Here is a 26,152-nt window from a genome sequence, read left to right on the forward strand (position 1 = left end):
TACGGTTGAATTTCGGCAACCCTGGCTGCTGGCGTTTTACCATAAAAAAAAAATAAAAAAAATGGATTTTACCTGTATGTCATAAAGAAGTCGAATTTCTTAACCCACATGCAGAACACCAGGCAGAGAACAGAAATCAGTTAAATAAGTTTATTGTAAACACAAAATAATGATCAACAATCAGGTTCTGGGGAACGTCTGCAATCTGGATCACCTGAGCACTGGGATGTAAAAAAGAGAGATGGTGAGTTTAGTGTCGTGGAAAACGGCATTGTCAGAATAAACGGACTGGCCTAATTTGGATGGAGGTAGGTCTTCTCCGGGGGGAAGAATCACTGGTTACTGGGGTTTGGTTCAGGTGGAGGGTTGCTGCTTGACCGACAAAGAGGCTGCGGTGGAGGGCGGACAGGTAAGCGTTGGATCACAGAAGGCGAGGAGCAAGTGAGGCTGCCAACAGGGTAATCCAAGGAGGTTTGGTTTACTGTGGAGGTGTCAGTGGAACTCGGGCAATCAGTGGGTAACATCCACAGAGTCACAAGGAATAATCTGAGGAAGAGGCACAAGGAGATATCACTTGAGGTCCACAACAGGAGATCACAGTGAGAAGCACGGAGGGCTGGAGTACCAAATACTGGCTAACACTCTGAAGTTGAAGTGTTGGCAGCTCCCTCCTCATATACTCCTCCGGATGATCTGATCCTGCAACGCCCTCAGGAGGGAACAACCTTTTGGCAACCTCTGGTGGTAAAAGAGGGGGAAAGCAGCAAAAAGGAACCATTACAACAACCCGGATTCCCAACACAGTAAATTGTTTTTTATGGTGGAATTCTGGCAACCCCAGTGCCGTTGCCAGAATTCCACCATAAAAAAAATTACAGGTAAAAATGTTTTTTTATTTTACGGTGAAACGGCGGCAGCTGGGGTTGCCGGAATTCCATTGTAAAATTACAGTAAAATACTGGTGGTCAGTATTTTACCGTATTTTATTAAATACAGTAAAGTTCTGTCGACCAAAACTTCCAGAATTTTACAGTATTTTCTAAAATATGGTAAATGTCTGTCAACTTCAGCTGCCAGTATCTTACCATATTTTTCCTAAAATACGGTAAGATACTGGCAGCCGTGGTTTCCCTTAGTAAAATTGACCATATCCTTTTTGTAAATTATTCCATCAAAAAATTAGATGGAATCGTCCTTTACCCAACTTCACCTTCGTCCAAGCAGCAGGACCTACCATACAGTCCTCTAAATGTATGGTCGGTCTAAAATTAAATAATCCCAAATACATAATTTAATCAAACTCTCTCATAATGATGGTGGTGTCCGCTGTAGGAGTTTGCCCTGCAATCGGTGGATTGCCAGTTTGATACCTGGTCTTCTTTTGAGAATTGAGTTTGATATATTAAAGTCATTATAGATTTAATTATTTAAAAACAAACCAAAATATCACACCAGCGTTCTAATCTCTATAAATTACTTTTGCAATCTGGTTTTACATCATAGGTATAAAGTGGTATTTTCTATGGTAATAAAATGTTTCAGATTTTACGGTCAGAAACTGTTTTTTTTTTTTTTTTACTGTGAAATTTACGGATTTTTTTACAGTGCAGTCAGTTAGGTAGATTACTTGAACACATAGAAATGTGGATGACTTTTAAATACTGACGAGACAGAAACTGAGTTTTTGAAAAACAAACTAAGCCTGGCTTTCATTAAACTGGCCTCTAACAATAAAGTTTGTTGGAGGCTAACAAACTTTAATGTCTGTGTTATTTTTGACCAGGANTGGAATGATGTGCATCATTATTTAACTAACTACAGCAGCCACTGTAGCCCACTCCTACAGTAGAGTGCCACTCCTGTCAACTAAAACAGGGAACTGAGGCTACAATTTGCACAAGCTCACCAAAATTGGACAACAGAAGATTGGAAAAACGTTGCCTGGTCTGATGAGTCTCGATTTCTGCTGCGACATTCGGATGGTAGGGTCAGAATTTGGCATCAATAACATGAAAGCATGGATCTATGCTGCCTTGTGTCAACGGATCAGGCTCCCAGTAGTGCAATGGTGTGGGGGATATTTCCCTGGCACACTTTGGGCCCATTAGTACCAATGGAACATTGTGTCAATGCCACAGCCTACTCGAGTATTGTTGGTGACCATGTCCATCCCATATGACTACAGTGTACCCATCCTTTGGATGGATACACTGTAGTCATATGGGATGGCTACTTCCAGCAGGATAACTTGCCATGTCATAAAGCATGAATCATCTCAGACTGGTTTCTTGAACACAACAATGAGTTCACTGTACTCGAATGACCTCCAGTCACCAGATCGTAATCTAATAGAGCACCTTTGGGATGTGGTGGAATGGGAGATTTACATCATGGATATGATTCTTTCAGTGTTCATTTCTGTTGGTTTCCCTGACCTGACATGACCTGGCTGCTCTACGTTTCCCTGATTAGTTATCAATCCTCCCATTAGTTTTAAATCTGCCAGTTTCTTCTCCTCCCCAACAGATTCTTCTGTTTTAGAACTAACTTATTGGTGATTAGTTGTATTTAAACTCTTGCTATTCACTGTGTTCTAACCGACCTGGACATACATTAGTTTGTGCAGCACTTTGTAAGTTTTATGGAATGTCACATAATATCTGTTTGTATTCAAACTGTTTTTTGTCTGAATAGCACTTTGTAAGTTTTATAGAATTTCATGTAGCTTTTCTTTGTATTAATATAATCTTAGAGCAGAGAATGAGAGCACAGATGTACGTTCAAGGTCTTCCCTCTACTACCAGTACGTCTGTTGCCATTAGTCACACGCCTGAAACAAAACGCATACACACTTTTGTATCACATTCCGATGACTTCATGTGTACAGAAGCTGGCTGACCCACAGTAATAGCTTAAGGCCCATTAGATTGTGTTGTGTCCTGCCTGATGCTCTGGGTGAACCTGTCCAAAAATATAAAAATGTCATGTTCCTCTTTCTGTAGTGTTTACACTACAGGAAAGAGTCCAGCTATTTGTATGTGGTGAAGAATAAATTGGACTTTGGATAAAGAATGACTCCAGTTATTTTCATTGGGCTGCCAACAAAAGAACTGGTTGTCTGTTACGTTTTGTGTTTTCTCCTTACTGGTTACCAGTGGTGGGCTAAACTAAACAGTTAGCTGTGCTATCCCTAAAGCACTACTATAAGCATTAGTTATTTTAGTGTACTAAACCAACATGCTATTTCACAGACACTGATACTAGAGCACTAATCACCATGTGATATATCATACTTAACACCTTCAAATTAGTTTTAGCGCACTTCAGGAAATAACTCTTTGGAACAGACATTTCACTCATGGCTTCAGTTATAGAGTTGTTGAGCTTTGCTAACTCTGTTGCTGATTTTGCCTAATTGACCATAGCAGCCTGACTAAAAACGTTATTTCCTGCTCTCAGCTATTGAGAAAGGTTTGCCTCCTGGAGGTGTAAACTGTTGGGATTTTAAATGTTACCCAATTGCTAATTGCTAATGTCTGTGACATGTAATGCTTCAGTTCAACACTACGAGGTTTATCTGTGCCGTAAACAACCGTCCTTCACTGCGAAGAGAGAAGAGCTGAATCAAACAAAATGGCTGTTAATGTCAATATTTGAAGGTGTAGTCAACATGAACTGAACGGCTTTCTTCATTTCCTCCACTGTCATCACTAAAACTGGCGGCAGATTACAATTCTAAAACAACGCAGAAAATAAATGTCATCATTTACAACTTCTCCTTCTGTTCGTTGATTGGCCCGGTAGAAACTCTACCAGAGAGAATCTGAGTAAAGATTCTCTCTGTGCTGGAAGAGAGATTTGAATCGAACTGAATAGCACGGGAAGCTAATGGCCAGGCTAGCACAGTAGGAATTTATCAGAAATAACGCAGGACATAAACAGCTGTAATTCAGGATAAAAGTCATTTACGCAAACGACTCTCAGAACATCATATGTCAATTTTAAAAATTTGTTTAAGAAACACCCCTAGTTTGTTCACGTAAGTGTTGCAATCTTTAGAACAATCATCTGTTCCTTTGTTGTGTACTTACCATGAAGGATACAACCAATGAAGGTTCAGGCTTTCTTTCAAAAAGATTTCTTTTGAAAAACAATAAGGAGAGGAAATGGAACTGCTGTGGAAATAATCCCACTAATGGTCATACCACATAAAGAATAACCAAAACTTCAACACAGACATTGAACTGTATTCAAATTAAAGCTAAAAAAAAAAACAGTCAAATAAATTAGTGCTTTCAAATTTGTCAGGAAGAATTGTTTAGGGGACGATGAGGATGCCAAATATTTTCAAAGTTAGAAAAAATACCAACTGAAAATTAGCTTTGCTATTAGCTAATAAGCAGAAAAATGGCAACTTCTGCTGTTTACCGTTTGTTCCAGTTGTTTCACCTTTTCCTGACATTATGTCCTTGATTTTGTGTGTGTGTGTGTCTGGTTTGGATAAAAGCAATCCCACTTCTTTGAGTCTTGCAACCCTCAAAGTACTTAAAGATCATGTGGAAGAATGATTTAAGCTGGTTTAAGTTATTTTTACATGAGGGTTGGTATGAAAACTGTCAGGAAGAGAAAAACACACACAGGACAACTAAATGAGGGTTTTTCTTTCAGCCTGGTGGCAAGAAACTCTAAAACATTCATATTTCATAAGTTTTCAAATTTAAATCTCTGCAGTGATATTTTTGTATCTATTGTAGATAAATACAGGTGTGTATATACACACCTGTAGATAAATATACATGTGTGTATTTATCTACAGTGGGGATTATTATTATTATTTTTTTAATTTTTTAATTTTTAATTCATTTATTTATTTATTTTGCAGAAGTAAAGGAGAGGGAGAATATCTCTGTAGTTATACAAACGAAGGAGTTAGTTTAGTCTGTTGGAGTCACAGTAGCCCCAAAGACCACAACTGGACTTATTCTGGGAAAGACCCTTTACAGAAGCTTAACCATCACTTATTGCATTGTGCTGCGACGCCAGCTGGACCGAAACAAAAGGGAAGCAGCTTAACCTCAGCTTCGGCGTGTCCGGGCCCCGGACGAGGGCCCGAAGGCTCGCGACTGTAAATCAGAGCGATTCCTCGGAGAGTGTCCCCCATGCCAAATTCATCCATCGTTCCTCTGGAGATGTTCTGCATGCCGATCTCATACGAGCAGAAACCGCAGATTCGGAGAAAGCATTTTTGCATGAGTGATGACGGTGTTGCTGCTGCCAGATCTTGTTTTCCTGGAAATGTTTTTTTGCTGTTTTCCGGCGTAGCGCTCTAGAAGAGCCACAGTGGAGTTAGGGATTACTTTAAGAAAATGCCTGATTTTTATTTTTTTATGTTTTTGTAGTCGACATTTATCAATCACTGTACGCGTTAAAATGCGACCACAAATGTAATTATTTTTGGATTTGGGATCCTTGAAATGCAGGAATTCAATTCCTGATGGGAGTTGGTGTAAACCCTCTCAAGGAAAGTTCAGGCTTTCTTTCAAATAGGAGCTAAGTCTGTCTGACTGAGAGATATCATTCTTTTCATTAAAACTCAGCTATCGCCTCATGAGTTGAGCCGGTTTTTGTTTTTTGTTTTTTTTACTTATTTTAATATTTTGGATCTACAGATTTGGATCTATCCTAACATACAAAATGACAGAATCACCAAAGCAAAGGAACGCCACAGCTTGTTCAGCATCTGATCGATCAGGGTTCCTTCCTGTAACGTCTGGAAAAGTCTCAAATGTATTTGTTTTTCAGGTTTTCAGAAATTTGTGTCCTACTATCCTTCATTGTGTCCTGTTTGTGCTCTTCTAGCTTTCCTTCCTTGTCCTCTTTTCTCTCCTTCTGCCTCATTGTGTCCCTTCACCCTTCCGTCTTCACTTCCTCCCTTCCTTCCTTTCATCCTTCACCATTTTCTTCCTCAGATCTTTTATTCCTTCCTTAAGTTACCTGCCTTTCCTTCTTGCTTCCCTTCCCTTCCTTGTGTTCCTCCTTTTGTTTTTCCATCTCCTTTCATTCTTCCATCTTTCATTCATTCCTTTCTCATTCTTCATTGTCTCTTTCCTTTTGTTCATTCTGTCAAGATCCTCCTTATGTACTTTTTCGTCACTTTCTCTTACTCCTTCTACCCTTCTCTCCTTCCTTATGTCCTTCCTTCTTTCATTTTGTTAGGGCAGTCAATCTGTTTTTTTGGGGGGCTTTTTTGTTTTGTTTTGTTTATCCACTTTCATATTTAAAGTGTAGAGTAATTGTAATTTAAATTCAGTCAGTTTTTATATTCATTTTTATTATAAAATGAAGTGAATATAATGAAAAAAATAAGAGAAATTCAGAAATGTAAGTCTGGAAAATTCTGGAATTTTGTCTTGTATTCCTGGGTTTTGTCAGGGCCACACAGATCCTAACCAACATGGCATGTCACATTCTGCTTCCTGTAATCCCTCCACCACTCCCCACTCCTCTTCCCCTCATTAAATGCATCATTTGCTGCAGTTTTTCCAACCCTCATCTTCCTCAGTAGTTCTCTATGCAAATCCAGGCTCCCTGTTGATTTGCGGCTTCACATTTCCCAAACACGAATCACCTCCACGTGCAATTTGGTGTTTGTGACTGCAGTTTCTGTGTCGTGGAAATAAAAGTGCAGTGTCATCTTACCAACTTGGTGAATCAGACGAACCGCAGCCAGATGGTTTCGAGTAATGAGGGAGTTTTGGTGGAGGGAAGTTCTGTCTGACAAATGATTTGCTGCCTTATCTTTACTGTAACCTGTACACAATAACATCATTGATGCTGTACAGCCATTCATCTGCTTTAATGGTAGTTCACTTCCCGAACATACAGTAAAAATCTGGCAGTCTGGTCATGACCCATGGAAATCCTTTTTTTTCCCCCTGGGAATTTCCCTAAAAGAGCCTTAGCTTCTGCAAGTGGACGTGAGCTCCTGAGATGTACCCACTTCCACTATTAACTAAAACCAAGCATGTAATGCATCAGCTGCTAGCTAGCAGATGGTATGCTACCATAAAGAGTCAAACTAGCAAAAGTTTTTCATCTCTTTTTACTTTTTTACATGTCAAAACCACAGAATTCTACATGTTGTTCCGTCCCATAGAATCGCTGTAAAATATACTGAAGTTAATGATTGTAACATAACAGCATGTGGGACTGTAAGACAGCAATCTCAAATGTACATTTTCCTCAGTGAGTTTGTCCTTAAATGTGAGGAAAAGTTAACATATTCATTTCAGTCGTTGTCACCAAGACGGACATTCTTGGATTACTCAGAAACTCAGTCTGTCCCGGCTGTGTTCCCTTAAATCAGACTGCATTCTGGGAATTGATTTTTATCTCCAAATTAATGGGTCTGCTGGGGGAGGGTAAAACCTGCTGCATCAGCACATTTTCAGAAGTTTGCTTGTCTTTGCTGCTTACAGTAAGCTCTGACTATGCCATGAGCTCATCAGTCATCAAAAGGCCTACAATCAAGTCCATACACATTTATTAAGAATAGGGGATTCTTGGGGCTTTTACTGTAAATCCACCGTTGATAGATTTGACACATAAAAAGTGGAGAATCTGAATCCAGTTTGATCTTCAGTGCCTGAGTCAATACCTTTTAGAAGCACCTTTCAATGCCGTTACATGTGCAGCTAAAGAAAGTCCAAGATTTCAATATTGACTTTCCTGTGGCTTTCTTTCTGCTGTTCTTCCACAAAACCTAGATTTATGGACTTGTCCTGTCTATAAATTCCCCCACCTGACTCATGGATCTCTGCAGCGCCTCCAGAGTTCCTGCTCTCTTAGCTCCACAGCCATAGACTGGCAGGTTTGCAGTTGGGTTACACTTTGTGTTGGTTTATCAAATGAAGCATGTGAGTTTGTGGTTGCCACAAAAAGAGTAACATTTTACTAGGCTCTAAATGACATTAGACTTACATCATTTAGAACCTAGTAGTGAGGGTGTACTTTATTTACTACTTACTTGCTATTTTTCTACTGTTTTGATACGTTTTGTTATGATTTAGTAAAAATATAGTAGCGAATATAATTGTCAAGTCTGGTGTAAAATTTACACCGCAATTCATCCATCCATCCATTTTCTGTACACCCTTGTCCCCTAGTGGGGTCGGGAGGGTTGCTGGTGCCTATCTTTTAGTTAGCGGTGCTTAACACTGTGAACAACCATGGAGTCTGCTCTCTACCATTACTCAGGTCCACTTCCCAATGGCTCAAAAAAAACTAAAGGTATGTTTTGGAAGTGGTCTAGTCAAAGTTTTGATTAAAATGTTCTGGGATGATCTTAAACAAGCCTTTAGGCCTCCCAGTATGGCTGTGTTTTAACATAGCCATACCATAGCTATAGATGGCATACATCTGATGTGAGAATGTTGGACTGGCCCCTTAAGGACAATTCTTCAAAGAACTGTTTAAAATACAATAAAAGTTATGACATCACATTCACATTCCCCAACTCCCTGTTGGCTGGAAGTGCATAAAAGCAATATAAAAAAGTTAGATATGTATTTTTAATCTGCATTCTCCCCTTTTGTAATGCTGCTCTGGGCAACAGCCCACATTCCCCACAGCAACCGTCAGTTTTTCACATAGCGCCAGGCTGGTTTGGAGAATGTTTTTCATTTAATAAACACAATCATAATCTCAAAAGGTTTTATGTTGTTTTTATTGTGGCCATATTGTCAAAATGTGTGACATGAAAACAAAAATAGGAGTCCTTAAGAGGGAAAAAAAAACCATCTTCATATCTATGAAATATTGGCGTTCAGAACATGTGATGATCTCTGGTGTCCAATAACTAGACATTCCTAGAATTTTGGTCTGCTAAAATTCCTCGAAGTTGTTGTACTGGACTGAGGTAGAGTTCTCAGAAATACTTCCTGAAGGAAACAGATTCACATTTTTAAATCATTGTTCAAACTTTAGTTGTATTGGAAGTCAAAATATGTTCAAAATTGCAATGTAGTTGCACATTTCATTGGAAAGTACAAGAGTTTGGAATCAGAAGGTCCTAATCTAACAAAATAATGTATTACTTCCAACATAGAACATGGTATGGTTCTGATTGGTAAACCCGTGAAAGAACTGTACAACTTAATCTTCTCAGATATTCTCTTCACAAGGCCTTTTTCCATGTCTGGATTACATTTCTCATCATCTCTTCTCTTATAATGTAGCACATTGGCTCAACATCCAGGCAAATCAGAGAAATACAACACTTCTGAGCCATTTCCCATAGATCGTATCGGTCCACTGAAGCATTTTTGTGCTGAGCTTGCATCTCTTCTCTGCTTTTGATTAGCTGCACCACTCAGACGCCGTCCGAGTCGACTCAAGCTCCATTTCTCTCGCTGAGCAATTGTGGCAGCAGCTTTAGCGTCTTTTGACAGATAATAAAGTAGGTCAGGAAATGAAAGCAAAGCTGCAGATAGAACAATGTCGGAGAACAGGGAGGGAATCAAAGACGAGAGGGGCGAGAGATTAAGGACTTGAAGATTATTGTTGGCATTAGAGCTCTGAGAAGAAAGTTTCCCATAAGAGTTTTTGAAACTTGATACAAATGCTCTTTTTATAGATTTGGATATTTGTCCCTGGAGGCCTTTACTCTCCCTAAAACCTTGAGACTCTGACTGACTTTTCAAGCAATCAGCTGAAACTTGACATACACACACGTCTCTCAGCCCATCACAAGCATTCCATGTTTTATTCTGGTGCCACCGAAGCTGAAACCGGCCCAGCCCCTGCAGGGTGGGGAGCATGCAAGAAGCAGCAACATGACATCACTTGGCTGCTGGAAGTGTGTTTTAATTCACACTTTATTTCCTAGCTGTAAATCTTCTAACACTCTCCGCAGTTTATGGTGTTTACATCAATAGTCTGGGGGAGTTGAGGCCATAATCAAAGAAGTTCTTGGAGTATTTCCGGAAGTTGCTTGAGTTGCCAATGTAAGTAGTACTGGTAACATTTCATTTTCCTTTTTTTTTTTCTTTAACAGTGTTGGAGGGACTTTCGAGAGACAACTAAAACATGACTTAGCAAGTGTAAAGGTGAATCTTAGGAGAGGAATTGTACAGTAAATGTGTTAAAGTTTGTCCTTTTTTTCAAAGTATTTTGCCTAGTTTTTGCATTAATGTGGAAATGGTAATCTTAGTTTATACATTTTGAGGATTATTTTCAATCCTGTTTAGCCAATGTCACCAAAGATTAAAGCTTTACTGAAGGCAAACTCAAAATCTGGGAGTTCATATAAGTTTATGAGGTTGATCGAACTTCAAAATCTATGGCAAGTCTGTGTTTCAGGCAGACAGTGGCATACATCTGATGTGAGAATGTTGGACTGGCCCCTTAAGGACTGGAATGTTTGCTTGCCTGGGATGGAAGAGTTGAGACTTTCCTTGGACCTGCCCTTCAGATCTTTAAGAATTGACTTATACTTCAGGCAAGTTGAGTTCAAGGCTAGTCATGACTTGGACATCAGAAAAGAACATACCTGTACTCACCACTTGACTTTGACTTGCCCTTCCAGGAAGGACGGGAAATTTGACTTGTCATGACCCATTAAAGAAATCAAGCTTAACTTGTCCTTGGCCCTCAAAGAAGTTTGACCTGACTTGGACTTGGAAGATTCGACTGCTTACTTGGACGTTGAGCAATAGACTCAGAGCTTGATTTGGACTTTCCCCTTACAGACATAGGACTTTACTTGGGTTTGCCCCTCAGGGCCTTAAGATTTGAGTGGATGTCAAGTTTATCTGCCGTTAAGCTAGCACTCAATGTTCCATTGAGGTTGCTCATATTTTCTGAAAACAAAAGTAGCTGAACAGAAGAATGAACAAAAACTAGTATGCATTGTAATGTGGGAAACCCTTACTATTTCTACAGGTGTCTGTGTAGCTTAGGTCCAAACTAGGCGATGAATCTCCGGCTGTTACCAGCTCAGCCACCCACGCACACACGCACATGCACGCATGCATGCACACACATGCAAACACATACACACACGCACACTGTATTGGCATATCCTCCAGGAAAACAGTAGACTGTAATAGATCATCTTGATGACCCATCTTCTGGAGGTTTTCCAAGGGAAAAAAGTGGGAAATTTATGCACAAAGTCCAAAGTGACTATCATTGACATTTGTCCTTTTAAATAAAGCCCTTCTGGAAATTTTCAGGACTGCAAAACATGTCCTTAATCACTCCGAGCATGACAAGTGTAGGCCTTGACAGTATTAGCTATGTTGAAAAGAGTGATTGTGGAATAATCTGAGGCCTTTGTTCCTTAAGACCCAGGTGTTGCACCATTCGAGAGTTTGGTTTGGTTAAAGCAACAAAGTTATTTGGTTAACTTTTCCCACTCTGCAAATACACAGTGTTTATCTTCTTTGTTTGCATGTCACCATGTGAAATACTGGACTATGAATGAATAAAAGCAATATTTAACAAAGGCTGAACTCAAACAACCTAGAAGTAAAAGTCAGGTTGTTGTTTTCTAAAGCAAAGATTTGAATAAAAAACAACCTCAGTATTTTCTCAGTGTCATTTAATGTCACACGTGGATCCCTCTGCCGATCCTTTAATTGCCAAAATAATTCAGAAACATATATAAGGTTGAAATGCTGTTTCCATTTTACATTTATTTATTGCATCTTTGATTTGCTGCTCAGTGTTCACAACAGTAGAATTACATAAAATTTCAATATTTTTTTCAGCCTCATGCCACATTACACAGAATATTTTTTTCATTTTCCTTAGTATGGATTCATTTCATTTAAACCTAAAAAATTGCTTGGTTTTCTATTTTCTAACTAAGGCAAAGTTGCCTCAGCTCGTTGCTATAAATATCAGGATATCCAGACCAAATTCTGGAGTTCAGGCTGATAAAAAAAGAATATGTCCAGAAAATCCCAGTAATTAATTTTTAGTTACAAATAAATATTAACAATGAGTAAATGGTTCAGATATGTCTTGGCGAAATTTGGCATATATTTAGCTAAAAAGTAAACTTGTTTTAACTGTAAAATGGATTTTTAGACATTAAGTAGAAATTTAAATGTAGACCTGTTTTAGCCAATATTGACAAAGATTTAATTAAATAGACTGTACCATCTCTACAGGTTTAGTGATCATGCTAACACACTTCATCATGCACAAATATCCTTGGTCTAAAGCACCTGAATCAAATGATGGGTCATTACAGGCCTAAGAAGAACAGTGACATGCTGAAATGGTTGTTAGTACCACCAGGGAGAGAACTAAAACATGCAGGATGCTGGCCCTCCAGGACTGACTTTGGGCACCACTGCAGTAGATGGTTGGATGAATCAGACCCATGCAGACAGGCAGACCAAGTGTTTGACTGGAGCGAAGCTGATCCTGGGTCAGCCTGCTACCTGAACCACACTGCTGATCTGAACCCTTCACTGCACATCTTACACTGCATGGAAGAAAGAAAGGAAGACAGGAAGAAGGAAAGAAAGAAAAAGTTACCTTCTCTGGTTATAGTGGGGGTATTAAGGTCCAAAAAAAGAAGAAAGTATCCCTGAACTAAGGTTGAGCTCAGGTAACATTGGATTAAAATCCAGCTTGTGTTCAGAAGCAAAGATATTGGGTAACATTTCAACCCTGCAGCTAGCATATATGCCCATATTAAATCTTAAGCTTGACTGCGGCAGAAATCCAAACCTTCCACACCTGCCTAGTGCAGCTTCCAGTACTGAGCTGCTTCTCTTCTGCTGGATGTAGTTAAAATATTTAGACCATGAATTCTCATAGCAGCCGAGTTCCAGATTACAATTCCTGTTTGGTTTGTTTCCAGGCTTTCTGAAGGCCTTTATAAACATTACTTGTACTTTTACTCTTTTATGAGTCTTTCCTCACCTTAGTCTTGGTCTTTTAAAGTTTTGTTATAATTGAATCTCGTCTCATTTTTAATTAGTGCACACGAGAGTCGTGTAAAGATCAGGTGTTAAACACCAAGCTTTTTTTTTTCTTTGTCGCCTGTGACGTTCCTCGACACCCGATACAGCTTAAAGGTCAACACCGAAGGCAAACAAGAGTTGAATGATCCGAAGAGAATTTGCCAACAAAATTTCAAAGAGGAAGCGAGAAAGAAAGAGGAAGCGAAACTTGAGTTGACAAAGGAATAAAAGCTTTAGTCGGGGTGGCTTTGAAAGGTCAGTTTCAGTGCTAATTGAAGTTGCAAACACTGAGTTTGGATTTATACACCAATGTTAATTTACACAGCAATACAGGGAGTAGAACAATGTAAACACACACAATTATATCACAATTCTTTGTAGCAGAGTTAAGGACAGGTTCTAGATGGCCTGGGTCAACAGTTGAAGAAATGTGTTTTGGTCCATGTAGAGACTGTTTGTTCGCAACACAAACATGCTCATCATCTGAACCCCTCATATCTGCCAAAACACCAAGTGAATTACGAGCTCTCTCATGAGAGTGCACCACTTATCTCACTGGACCTCACCAAGTCATAAAACCAGGTCAGTCTGAGTGCAGCTTGTGAGCCCAATCTGGAACTCTGAGCACATCTTTAGAGAGTTCATTTGTTATCGTTGAGCTGGAATGTCTCAATGTTTAAAGCAGGAATACTTTGGCAGAACAGTGAACCAAATGATATCTGAGGGGAATTATAAAGAGCTCTCGTTTCCCAGGCAGGAACTCGCCCTCAATTCTGGAAGACACTGAACATTTTTTTGTGATCCTTTGAGTTAACCTTTACCAAACTGTAAGGACTGTTTTTTCTATGTCCATATAGTAGCCCACTGGAGAAAACCATCACAGGTGATATCAAGACTAATACCAAACTGCATATTTTGAGGGAAAAGACTTGTGAAGATTGAGCTACAATAAAATAAATATCTTAGAGGACTTGAGGTGGCTGTCTTGGTGAGGAACTGTTTCACTTTCAAAGCTGCAGTAGCTAATCAGCCAATCTGCTTATGCACTAATAGTGGAGTTAAACATTTACCTGTCCCTTAATTGTCTTTTCTGTATAAATTCTAAAGCACTAATTTACTTGGCTATTTTGTAGACTTGAGTTGCATGAATTTTGACATCTGTGTTTATGTTTTGGTTATTGACTGTTAAGAATTCTACAAGTAGTCAGATGGATTCATTCATACTCCTATATATTTCCTAACATATTCCTAACATAAAGGTCCTATGAATGTAGCCCTCAGCATTCTGCTGTACACTGTTTTCCTTGTTAAAATAGGCAGAGCAAAAATGGCCCAAAGATTAGAGTAGCGTTGAAGCAGATGAGCATATTTTATTATCTTTTTGTGAATGAACCCAAATTGTGAGTTTTTATGATGGAAGCCCAGAAGCTTCTCCTGACTGAGATGCTCCACTCACCTGCCTGTCATTCTGGTATTGTACCCACCTGGTTTCTGAATCACATCTCTGTCGCTTTATCATGCGGTTGCCTATGATCCATTAGCTTTATGATTCCCATCAACAACAGCAAACATGACATGTGTTAAGAGGTTCCAGAGCTCATCATAGCACTGAAACTGCACTGGTGAAATGTACTATTGGTAATGCCTGGGGCTCAGACAACCAAGTCGTGTCTGTTCTGGTTTTTCTAGATCTTACAAAGTTGAGCACAATATTCTATTAGAATGTCTTGAACATGTAGGTCTCAGGGGAACAGCACTAGATTGGTTTAAATGCTAGATTCCAGTTTGTTCGTGTGAACAATAAATCTTTACACTCCAGAGTTACTTCCTGAGTACCACAGGGCTCTGTGCTTGGCCCGCTTTGCTTCCAGTTAGTACAATAATCACACAGAGTGGGACACATTTGAACTATTATGCTGATTATACATACACAGCTATATTTATCTGTAAATCCTGATTATTCCACACTGTAAAAAATAAAACGTACATTTTACAGTAAAACGCCGGCAGCTGGGGTTGCCGAAATTCCACCGTAAAACAGAAAAACAGATTTTACCGGTAATTGCTTTTTACGGTTGAATTTCGGCAACCCTGGCTGCTGGCGTTTTACCATAAAAAAAAAATAAAAAAAATGGATTTTACCTGTATGTCATAAAGAAGTCGAATTTCTTAACCCACATGCAGAACACCAGGCAGAGAACAGAAATCAGTTAAATAAGTTTATTGTAAACACAAAATAATGATCAACAATCAGGTTCTGGGGAATGTCTGCAATCTGGATCACCTGAGCACTGGGATGTAAAAAAGAGAGATGGTGAGTTTAGTGTCGTGGAAAACGGCATTGTCAGAATAAACGGACTGGCCTAATTTGGATGGAGGTAGGTCTTCTCCGGGGGGAAGAATCACTGGTTACTGGGGTTTGGTTCAGGTGGAGGGTTGCTGCTTGACCGACAAAGAGGCTGCGGTGGAGGGCGGACAGGTAAGCGTTGGATCACAGAAGGCGAGGAGCAAGTGAGGCTGCCAACAGGGTAATCCAAGGAGGTTTGGTTTACTGTGGAGGTGTCAGTGGAACTCGGGCAATCAGTGGGTAACATCCACAGAGTCACAAGGAATAATCTGAGGAAGAGGCACAAGGAGATATCACTTGAGGTCCACAACAGGAGATCACAGTGAGAAGCACGGAGGGCTGGAGTACCAAATACTGGCTAACACTCTGAAGTTGAAGTGTTGGCAGCTCCCTCCTCATATACTCCTCCGGATGATCTGATCCTGCAACGCCCTCAGGAGGGAACAACCTTTTGGCAACCTCTGGTGGTAAAAGAGGGGGAAAGCAGCAAAAAGGAACCATTACAACAACCCGGATTCCCAACACAGTAAATTGTTTTTTATGGTGGAATTCTGGCAACCCCAGTGCCGTTGCCAGAATTCCACCATAAAAAAAATTACAGGTAAAAATGTTTTTTTATTTTACGGTGAAACGGCGGCAGCTGGGGTTGCCGGAATTCCATTGTAAAATTACAGTAAAATACTGGTGGTCAGTATTTTACCGTATTTTATTAAATACAGTAAAGTTCTGTCGACCAAAACTTCCAGAATTTTACAGTATTTTCTAAAATATGGTAAATGTCTGTCAACTTCAGCTGCCAGTATCTTACCATATTTTTCCTAAAATACGGTAAGATACTGGCAGCCGTGGTTTCCCTTAGTAAAATTGACCATATCCTTTTTGTAAATTATTCCATCAAAAAATTAGATGGAATCGTCCTTTACCCAACTTCACCTTCGTCCAAGCAGCAGGACCTACCATACAGTCCTCTAAATGTATGGTCGGTCTAAAATTAAATAATCCCAAATACATAATTTAATCAAACTCTCTCATAATGATGGTGGTGTCCGCTGTAGGAGTTTGCCCTGCAATCGGTGGATTGCCAGTTTGATACCTGGTCTTCTTTTGAGAATTGAGTTTGATATATTAAAGTCATTATAGATTTAATTATTTAAAAACAAACCAAAATATCACACCAGCGTTCTAATCTCTATAAATTACTTTTGCAATCTGGTTTTACATCATAGGTATAAAGTGGTATTTTCTATGGTAATAAAATGTTTCAGATTTTACGGTCAGAAACTGTTTTTTTTTTTTTTTTACTGTGAAATTTACGGATTTTTTTACAGTGCAGTCAGTTAGGTAGATTACTTGAACACATAGAAATGTGGATGACTTTTAAATACTGACGAGACAGAAGCTGAGTTTTTGAAAAACAAACTAAGCCTGGCTTTCATTAAACTGGCCTCTAACAATAAAGTTTGTTGGAGGCCAACAAACTTTAATGTCTGTGTTATTTTTGACCAGGACATGTCATTTAAATCCCACATTAACCAAGTTTTTAGGATTTCATTTTCTCTCTCTTTCTCTCTCTCTCTCTCTCCAGAATATTCCCAAAGTTAGAAAAATTCTGTCCAGGAAAGATGCTGGAAAACTAGCTCATGTATTTGTTACTTCAAAACTAGACTTCTGTAACTGTTTGTTATCAGAAAGTCCACAAAATGTGATTAAACACCTTCAGCTAATACACCAGAGACCTGATTGGTCCATATGTTCCAATCAGAGCACTTCTCTGGTTACTGCTGGTTCCTAGAGGTCCTAGCAGCAGAATGCTGAAGCAGACTTCAGTTTTTACACACCAAAAATTTGGAATAAACTTTCTATAGAAGTCAGAAGCTCTTTTAAGAGGCTAAAAAAGGTTTTAATTTGCTGTCGCCTACTGTTAACCTTTAACTGTCACCCTGACACCCCAATATGTTATCCAGTGGGTCCATGAGGACTTTATTTTTAAATCTCTTTAATCTAAATCTGTGTTGGTGTGCTTTGTCTTAATGTATGGAGTTGCTAACTTCTGTGTATCAGCATGTTGAGTTGCCTTTCACTGAAAGTTGCTTAATAAATAAAGTTGTCAATACCTCATCCAAAGGACAGTAGCATTTCTATGCAGCAATCTCCAATCTATTATATGCAGAATATGCTAAAAAAAAATATCCAGCACACCACATCTAACACCAGAAATTTAAAATGAGACAGAATAGATTTTTCTTTTTATAGGTGTACCTCAAATTCTCCACCAAGAGAAGATAAACGAAATGAAAATATGCCTAGTTTATTTTCCTGTAGCTTTAGTAAAACATGCAGCCATGCACCTCAACGCCTCTGTGCAGAAACACAGATAAGTCGCCTTCAGGAACATCAGTTCAGATCTGGAGGCGTGCCAGCCCCGCCCCGCTGAGAAATCAGCATCGCAAACGCACGGAGTTGACAAGTGCGCCTCCCCCCTCTCCAAAACGTTGTTTGACAAGCCCATCTTTATAGGTTTCGCCTGAGGCAGTTTCTTTAAAAAAAAGAAAAGAAAAAAGGCAAGCGAAAAGCCGCAGATTATACATTCTGCTCACAGTGCGGGTGAAACAACCTGCAGAGCCGCAGAGGGAGTCAGTGGGCTCCTCAGTTCGGGAGAGAAGCGGCGCTGGCTAAGCATCACTCTAAGCTGTCTGGATAGTTTTGGAGGATTTTTATTTTTCATACTGACTGTGTTTTTTATGCATCAGATGCACCTGTGGATGCACCTTTCCCTCTGGATTCACAAAGGATTCCCTGCAACTCGCAGCTGATATTCTTCCACTCCACCAACCTGCAGTTTTGTGTTTTTTGTATTTCCCTTCATAAAAGGAGAAGCGCACGATGCTGCTGGGTGTCCTCTTCCTGGCGGTCCCTCTGCTGAGCATCACCGGCGGCGACGCATCCTACGTGCCCTGCGAGCCGTGCGACCCTAAGGCCCTGTCCATGTGCCCGCCGGTGCCCGTGGGCTGCCAGCTGGTGAAAGAGCCCGGCTGCGGCTGCTGCCTGACGTGCGCCCTGGAAGAGGGCCAGGCGTGCGGTGTGTACACGGGGCCCTGCATGCGTGGGCTCCGCTGCCTGCCGAAGAGCGGAGAGGAGAAGCCGCTGCACGCGCTCCTGCATGGTCGGGGGGTGTGCGCCAACGAGAAGCTGTACAAGCTGCAGCATCCACCCAAAGGTACGAGACATCACCATGTCACGCTTTGCATTATAACATAAAAATAAAAATAAATAGAGGAATTACTACAGAAAAATTAAATTAACAACACGATTACATCCTAATTGGGGATGGAGGGCTGACATCTGTCATATTACCTAGAAGTCTTTATTCATGTGACCTCATGAACTCTTTCAACAATCTGGCAAAGAGTGCAGATCACCTCGTCATCTTGGTCTGAACGAGTTTATAGGGCTCCAAGTACAACAGAAGGTTTACATGACAGTGGCCCTTGCTCCCTTAAAGCAAGGGAGCAGATTACAGGTGGCGGCTCTTTCTCAATGGCAGAGTCATTGTGTCTGCAAGGGAGTGATGAGTGCAGCTTTTCATGCTGTAAAGTCATATTTTACTCAGCTCCCTTCTTTTCAGTTCTGTCCCCTCTTTCATCTAGCTTTTCCTCATCCACCACCTGAGCCTTTCCTCACATCTGACCCCAACTTTTTTGTTCTCTCACCATCAGAGCGTCTTCTCCTCTTTCGCCTATCTGGCAACAGTCCCTCTTCATCCCCCTCCCCCGTCCCCGCCCAGTCTTATTATTTTTCTCTTTCCATTCCCATGTCAACCTTTTCTGTTCTGGCTGATGGTTCAGGTTCCTGCACATTCTTTCTGGTTCTACACTCTAAACAAAAAAATTAAATAAAATGTAAAAAATAGTGGGTATTAAATTATAGCCAATAAAATCATCTCAGTTTTAATCAAGGGTATTATTTTGCAAATCCAACATTTAATCCCTATTAACTTCAAACAAGATTAACTAATTTATTTTTGTAACGCTGAAATGTTTGTTAAATTTAAATTAATTTAGAAACAGTAGTTGCATCTAAAACTTTTGTATGGGTTTCATTATTAGTTAATATGTCAAGTTATTAAAGGTTTAGAAATGCTAAAGGCTGGGTTTGGAGCAAGAATTTCTGTTATGTACGACATAATTAGCTGAGAGATGTAGCTGTTGTTAAACTGACATTTCTAACAAACTGAGCCCTTTAGTCCTGAGATATTTATTGGTCATCACCAATAAATGGCACATCTTTGCTGCTGTTATATGTATATATGTTAAAGTACATATATACATATAAAGTATATATGTACTTTTATAAAGTACATATATACAATTTCTATTGAGCTTTACCTAGTTTTGCGACAGGGCTAATGCTACCGGTATTGTCAAACTTGCTAGCAGGCTTATCCTTTTTAGCTCCGGGATAAGTCTTTAAACTGCACATCTTAACTTTATTTGTCAGGTCAAAATAGAGTTTAAAAGTTTGTATTAAGCTTGAACCAGTTTAGCAACAATCCTAAGTTCTAAAGTCAAACTTGGTAGCAAGTTCAGCCTATTAATTCTGAGGCAGCCATTGTAAGTTTATTCATAAAACCAGCTGCATAAACAAAAACAGCTTTACCGTTATTCAATGGATAATTAACATAATATTTCATGAGATTCATTGTTGATTGAACCAACATCTTCAGTTTTCTGCTACTCTAAATATTTATCAGGGATTTGCTGTTAAAATAAGTACAGCTTGCTTGCAAGTTAAACATTAGCATTAAAACCATGTTAAACTAGCTTAAATTGTCAACTTTTTTCAGTTTTCAATTCTCAATATACCTGAAAAAACATATTGGCCTTAATGTTCTTTGCTGGAGATATTGAACATTTGACTAAACCAGCATTTTCAATTATAAGGATGTTTCCAAAGAATTAGTTACCAACATGTCACATAAAATCTAAAATGTAATATTCTTTATTGGATTTAAAAAAAAAAAATAAAATTAATATTAAACAACCTCCAAAAATTATTTTCATAGTGCACAGTGGGAGCATAAATAGTCTGATAGACTTTATTAAACTTCTGAGTGACATAATTTAGGGTACAGTGACAAGAGCTTATAGAGTAAAATAAAATATGAGAAGAAGTTTAGATGAAACTACAATGTTTTCATCTAAACTTCAGATTAAAAATTAATTCCATCCCTAAACAAAAGTAACAGTTTGACTTTTTATTGTTTTTCTTTGAACCATTTTACCAGCTTTTCTTTCCTCTTTGCTGCCTTTCCCACACAATCCTCTTCCCTTCTTCTCACCGCTCTTTTGTTAGGCCTCTTCCTCTGATGATTCCACTCCTCTCCGTCCCTCTGCCCCTCTTCATATCAGGCTGTGCAGTGATTCAGCAGAACGCAGGCTGAGCGTGGGTTTACTTATCCGCCGTCTGTCTGCTTGTAAGCCAGCTTTAGCTCCTGCAGTGCAAGACTGTTGCTAAAAACCTGAAACAGACACAAATGAATACTGAGGAATACTTCTTCAAACTAAAGGCGCTTGAGGAGAATTAGAAACTGAGTCAGAGAGCATATATGTGTACCAGAGTGCATATTTAAAATTCAGATCATACACCAGCTGTCATTTATCGCTTCAAACATGAATATTTAGTTGCATCTTTTAGTTGGATGGGTTCCTTTCTATTTTCCAGATGTTAAATAAAAAACCTGAGCCAAAAATGGCCAAAAAAAAGGTTTTACAGCAAAAAGAGAGGGAAGAATGACAGATCAGTCTGCACAGGTCAGATTAAAGCAGAGTGAGGATTAGCAAGTGAAGACTTGATTGGACTAACACTGGCTGATGATCTGCCTCAGCAATTTTCCAAGTGAAGAAAAAATGGAAATCATCACAGCAACGGGATGAATAACATCATCGGCCATTGTCATTGGTGGAGGGGGCTTGGTTGGTTTTAAGAGGCACGTATTCAAGGAGGCTGTGGCCTTGTTTCATCACTCAGTTGGCTTAGTAGATTAGCAATAACGTCAGAGGTTGCCATAATGAAACGGAAGCGAGCACGTGACACAGCAGTGGAAGTAGGCCAACTAGAGCTTAGGTCACCATTCATAGCTAATGCTGATGTCCAGGGCTGTAAATCAAATGATGTGTCAGTTTTAAAAAGTCTCCAGGACAGAAAGCCACATCCACTCCGTCTGTGGTCAGCAAAAGTCGCTGCGGCCGCCTGAATAGAGGGTGGGGACAATAAGGGAACGGGGCAAGTGCTGAGGTCTGTGTTCAACACCCCAACATTTTGCAAGAGGGATGAAAGAGGCAACGTATGCAAAGGTTTCTAGGGGGGGTGTGGGACCCAAAAATGGGTCGTGGTTGCTTCTGGTGGTTTGCCACATGACAGGGGTAATAGTATGTTTGCACAGGCCTGGGTGCCAGTCTGAGACTAAATGTCTAATTTAGGTCACTTGCTATAAAAGTTTTAAAAGCCCTAGTCTACATATACCCCAGACTGGCAGCTTGACTTGCCATAAATGTAGCCTCTGTCCTCTCTTATGTCAACACATTCAATCTGAAGCTGGCTTGTAGCCACTAACTGTGCTAAATAAGCATTTAGCTGCTGCAGTGAAATCATCACCTTGTGTTGTGACGTTTCAAGATGGTACACTGCTGACTCGTGGTCACAAGTATGAAGTTTTGCTTTTAAATTTTAGTCTTTCTTAAGAGGTTTAGCTCCAGATAGCAGCATTCTTGATTTTCACTCGTTTTATGACCTAAAGAATGCTTTGAAGCCCTGGCTAATGATTAATATTACACCTCTGGGGGACAATTGGTGATGGGTCTTTTAATCTTTGTGAAGTCCCATGACAAAAAATACCTGCCATTTATCAGAAAACATGTGTTTCTTTGTTGATATCAGTAATTCTGAGTAAATGAAGCATCAGCAAGACTGAAGCAAAGCTTTTGGCTAATATTATATTTCCTATTGTGTTCATGAAACTACAACAGCAGGAATTTTTAAGCAACTTCTGTTTCGGCATCAGACTGTGAAATATTTTAAAAGTGACAATGGATTTCATTGTAAACTTAGCTTCAAGGTTGATGAATGACTGCCCGTCTCTTGTGTGTCTTTCTTTCCAAACACTATATCACTGTGATGTGATACAGACCCAGTAGAAACCAAGGTGCCCCTATATGGAGATCACATCAGCAGTCGGAAGATTCACGCCATGAGGCTAGCCAAGGACCGCAAGAAGTATTTAGCCAGGCCTGGATCAAGCAACAACCGAGAGCTCCCGGTGTCTGGCCTGGACAAGGCAGAGCCAGAATTTGTAAGTGGTGGGACGATGCAAAATATTATCTGTCATTACAAACTTAAACTCAGGGTTAAAACAAACAAGGGTAGCATAATTAGTAGTGCACATTGGTCTTTGCAGCCAATTTCAATGAAAGGTCACGTTCAAATTGAGTTGCAAAAGTCAGATTTTGAAGAATTTAAAGGTAATGTTTGGTTTTAACCTCCAAACGTGCTTTGTGTGCAGGGGCCTTGCAAAAGAGAACTTGATAATCTCATTCATGGTGCTTCTCGGGTCCTGAGCGTTTCTTTGTACGTACCCAACTGTGACAAAAAGGGATTTTTCAAGCGCAAGCAGGTTTGGATGCATCTCTTAATGCTCTCACTTTCATTCAGTGACATAAAAGTGTGCAACCAACCCGACTGGACCTCCTTTTTTTTTTGCAGTGTAAACCGTCTCGCGGTCGGAAACGGGGCATCTGCTGGTGCGTGGACCGCTTCGGCAAAAAAATCCCAGGTAGCAACTCTGCCGGTGGAGAACTGCAGTGCAAAGATCTTGACAGTGTCAACAACAGCAACGAATGAGAGCAAACCACCTCCGGAGCCCAACTTCTTCTTCTTAAAACCTGCCAAACAAGCTAGCACACTTTGACTGACAATCAGGAGAATATGGCACAAACACTTTTATTTTTTGTTGATTGTGATGGACTGCATTGTCTGTTGTAGAGAGGAGGCAAACTTTATATCGTATATCGAAGAGAAATATATCGAGTTTTTCTTTCGTTTATAAAGTCTGTTGCAGTTTATATATATATTTTTTGAAAATAAGAAAAAAGGACAAAACACATATATAAATGTGGCTAACTATCAATATTTTTCAGTTGATTTTCCTGATATTGTTGAGAAGGGAGTGTGGCCACCGAAACTAGGAGACATCTACTAAAATTGAATGAGTTTTGTTATGATTAGCAGCTTTTTCAGGTGCAATATGATGGATATTTGGGGATCACAAAATCCAGTTTTAAACAAGGGCAGAAAAACACTCAAATGTAAAACATGTATACTTCCATTTATCTGGAGTGGTTTAAGCTGTGGTTAGAGATTAGTTTCCCTAAAAACATACCAAATATAATCTCACTTAAACTCTTCTTGATATTAAACATTATAGGAAAAGTGCTTCTGGAACATACCCATAATTTGTTAGCTAAACTGTTTTTTATATATTTAATTCAAGGCATGCATGAATGAAAGAATTAGTGCTTTCAAGGCATAAACATTATTTTGTCTGTTATATAGATTGAATTCACACATTTTGGTTTGACAAGGTCATTTATGTTGTTTTAATTGGCATAAATGAACTCTAGAGAATAGAAGGCGTTAGCTTTAAACTGTAACCTGTCACTCTTTTCCATTACTGTGCTAATTAGCTATGACATATTGTAGAATTTTATATTTCAATTTAACTGGCTTTCAGAACTTAACAAAAAGTAATATTTAATTAGCTGTAACTCTTTTCTTATATGGTTTTTAAAATTTCAATGCAAGAACTAGCAACCTGGTTGCCTAGCCTGGCATGATGACAGTCAATAAACTGCTGGCTTTGCCTTGCTAATTAACAAATTGCCTGATATAATTTGCATGATCTTAAAATACATTAACAACAGTTTAGTTGATTGGCTGACTTTTTTCATATTCTTCTTTCCCAATTGACCAGGCTAGGGTTAGCAAGTCTTGGTGTTAGACTAGCATGAAAACTGAAAAGAAACTGGGATTCAGTTTTAGCACATAATTAACACGTAAATAATTAGATTTTATAAGAGAAAAAAAAATTATTTGACTGTTTGCAACTATTTTCATATCAGTCCTTTTTAGATTCTCCGACTATATCTAGTAGCTTATGGTCTTAGTTTAGTATGAAAACAAGGCTTATTGGGGCATGCTAATTTACAAGTAGCATAATTTCTATGGGTAACTGAATCTTAAAAACATGATTTCAGGCAGGTGGCAATAATTTCAAAATGTCTTTAGCCAGGAAGTAAAATTTTAATACATAAAGGTTTTTTTTTAATCTATCTTGGTCAGGTAATAAAATAGAACAGCATTAAACTGTGGTCATTAATACCTGTAAGTAAAAATGTGTGAACCTCTACTTATGAAATATGCCTTTCAAAAAATTATCTATATAATTTTTTAGATGATTCAATGCTTCGGTACATTAAAATATCATCCTATATAGTTTTTGAAGATCCCACTGAGCCATTTCATCACTAAGGCTACAGGCGGTCGTCATTCAACGCCTTCAGTGTTAAGTTTCTATATGGCCCTATTTTTAGACCTATATAATTTTATTTATAACAAGCAGTCTACAACCTAATTAATATTTCCCAAATACATAACTGAAGCATACGAAAATCACAGCTAAATTCAGTGAATCATTGCAAAAATGCCCGAAAGCACAAACCAAGGGAAAATGTAGCTTGACTTAGCCCATTGTATGGATACATTTATTTTGCTAATTTTACTTGTAATGTTGTGATCTTAATATTAGTCAGTTCAGACTTTTAGTTTGACTTGGTGGTAAACCCAAGGACACCATTACAGCCATTAATTTTATGACTGGAGTAGTGAGCTGTACAGATCAACACACTCGCATGATCAGGAAGGCCAGTACTGAGTTTGAAAAGAAGAAAAACTACGGTAGTTGTACTGCATGAACCATAACTTTCACTAATATCTCCTAGATAAAATCTCACCAGAAAATAAAGAAGAGCAAATAGTCATAATGGAGATGATACTTGCTGGTGACAGGAAGCTGACAAAGTCATGTAGGGCAGTTTTGAGGCTACGGATTGGGAAGCTATGTGCCCGCCTCATGGGCAGGACATCAATACCATGATTGAGTACATCACTGACTTTAAAAACTGTCTCCCTCAGGGATTGAGAGACAGAATTGATTTTATATTTGCAATTTTGAACATTAATGTCCAACTATATATGATGCAAACACTTTTTTCTGGAGCTATTATGTTGTAAGACTGCATTCGTGCAAAGTGAGTTAAAAGGCTTTGATTGTTATACAATAGGTCACTAGTTTGATTCCCAGGTTATAATATTTTTTTAGCAATCTTGGTAAAATGTAACTGGTTAAAACAATATTTGGACTACTACTAAACCTTCACTCATACCAATTTCCCCTAAATTTTAGCTGATGGATAATTTCTAACACACTCTGGGACCTTCTGCTCCTTAGGCGGTCACTAGATGTTCTGTGCCACAATCAGGGAAAAGGTTTTTTTTTTTTTGTTTTTTTTTGGAAATAAGCAAAACGGACAAAACCTCAGTCATATAAAAGCTCATTGTACTGTTAAACTTAGAATTCTTTCTATTTCAGGTTCTCAGAGCTGCATTCACTGTTTCTAAATGTATGTACAGAATGTTTGCATGCCCCATGAGTGTGTTTGTGTGTACTCAACGTCAGGAACAAAAAAGCTTGCTCTCTCAGAGTACATTTCCC

General features: G+C 39.1%; 1 protein-coding gene across 1 annotated transcript; it reads left to right on the forward strand.

The window, feature by feature from the left end:
- Positions 1-17,702: 17,702 nt before the first annotated feature.
- On the forward strand, positions 17,703-25,960 carry igfbp5a (insulin-like growth factor binding protein 5a). Its single transcript, XM_007567580.2, has 4 exons — positions 17,703-18,544; positions 22,512-22,675; positions 22,886-22,996; positions 23,086-25,960. The coding sequence occupies exons 1-4, from the start codon at positions 18,211-18,213 to the stop codon at positions 23,221-23,223; spliced, it is 747 nt and encodes a 248-aa protein (XP_007567642.1). The 5' UTR covers positions 17,703-18,210; the 3' UTR covers positions 23,224-25,960.
- Positions 25,961-26,152: the final 192 nt, after the last annotated feature.

This window comes from Poecilia formosa, unplaced genomic scaffold (genome assembly GCF_000485575.1).
Source record: "Poecilia formosa unplaced genomic scaffold, Poecilia_formosa-5.1.2 Scaffold210, whole genome shotgun sequence".
NCBI lineage: Eukaryota > Metazoa > Chordata > Actinopteri > Cyprinodontiformes > Poeciliidae > Poecilia > Poecilia formosa.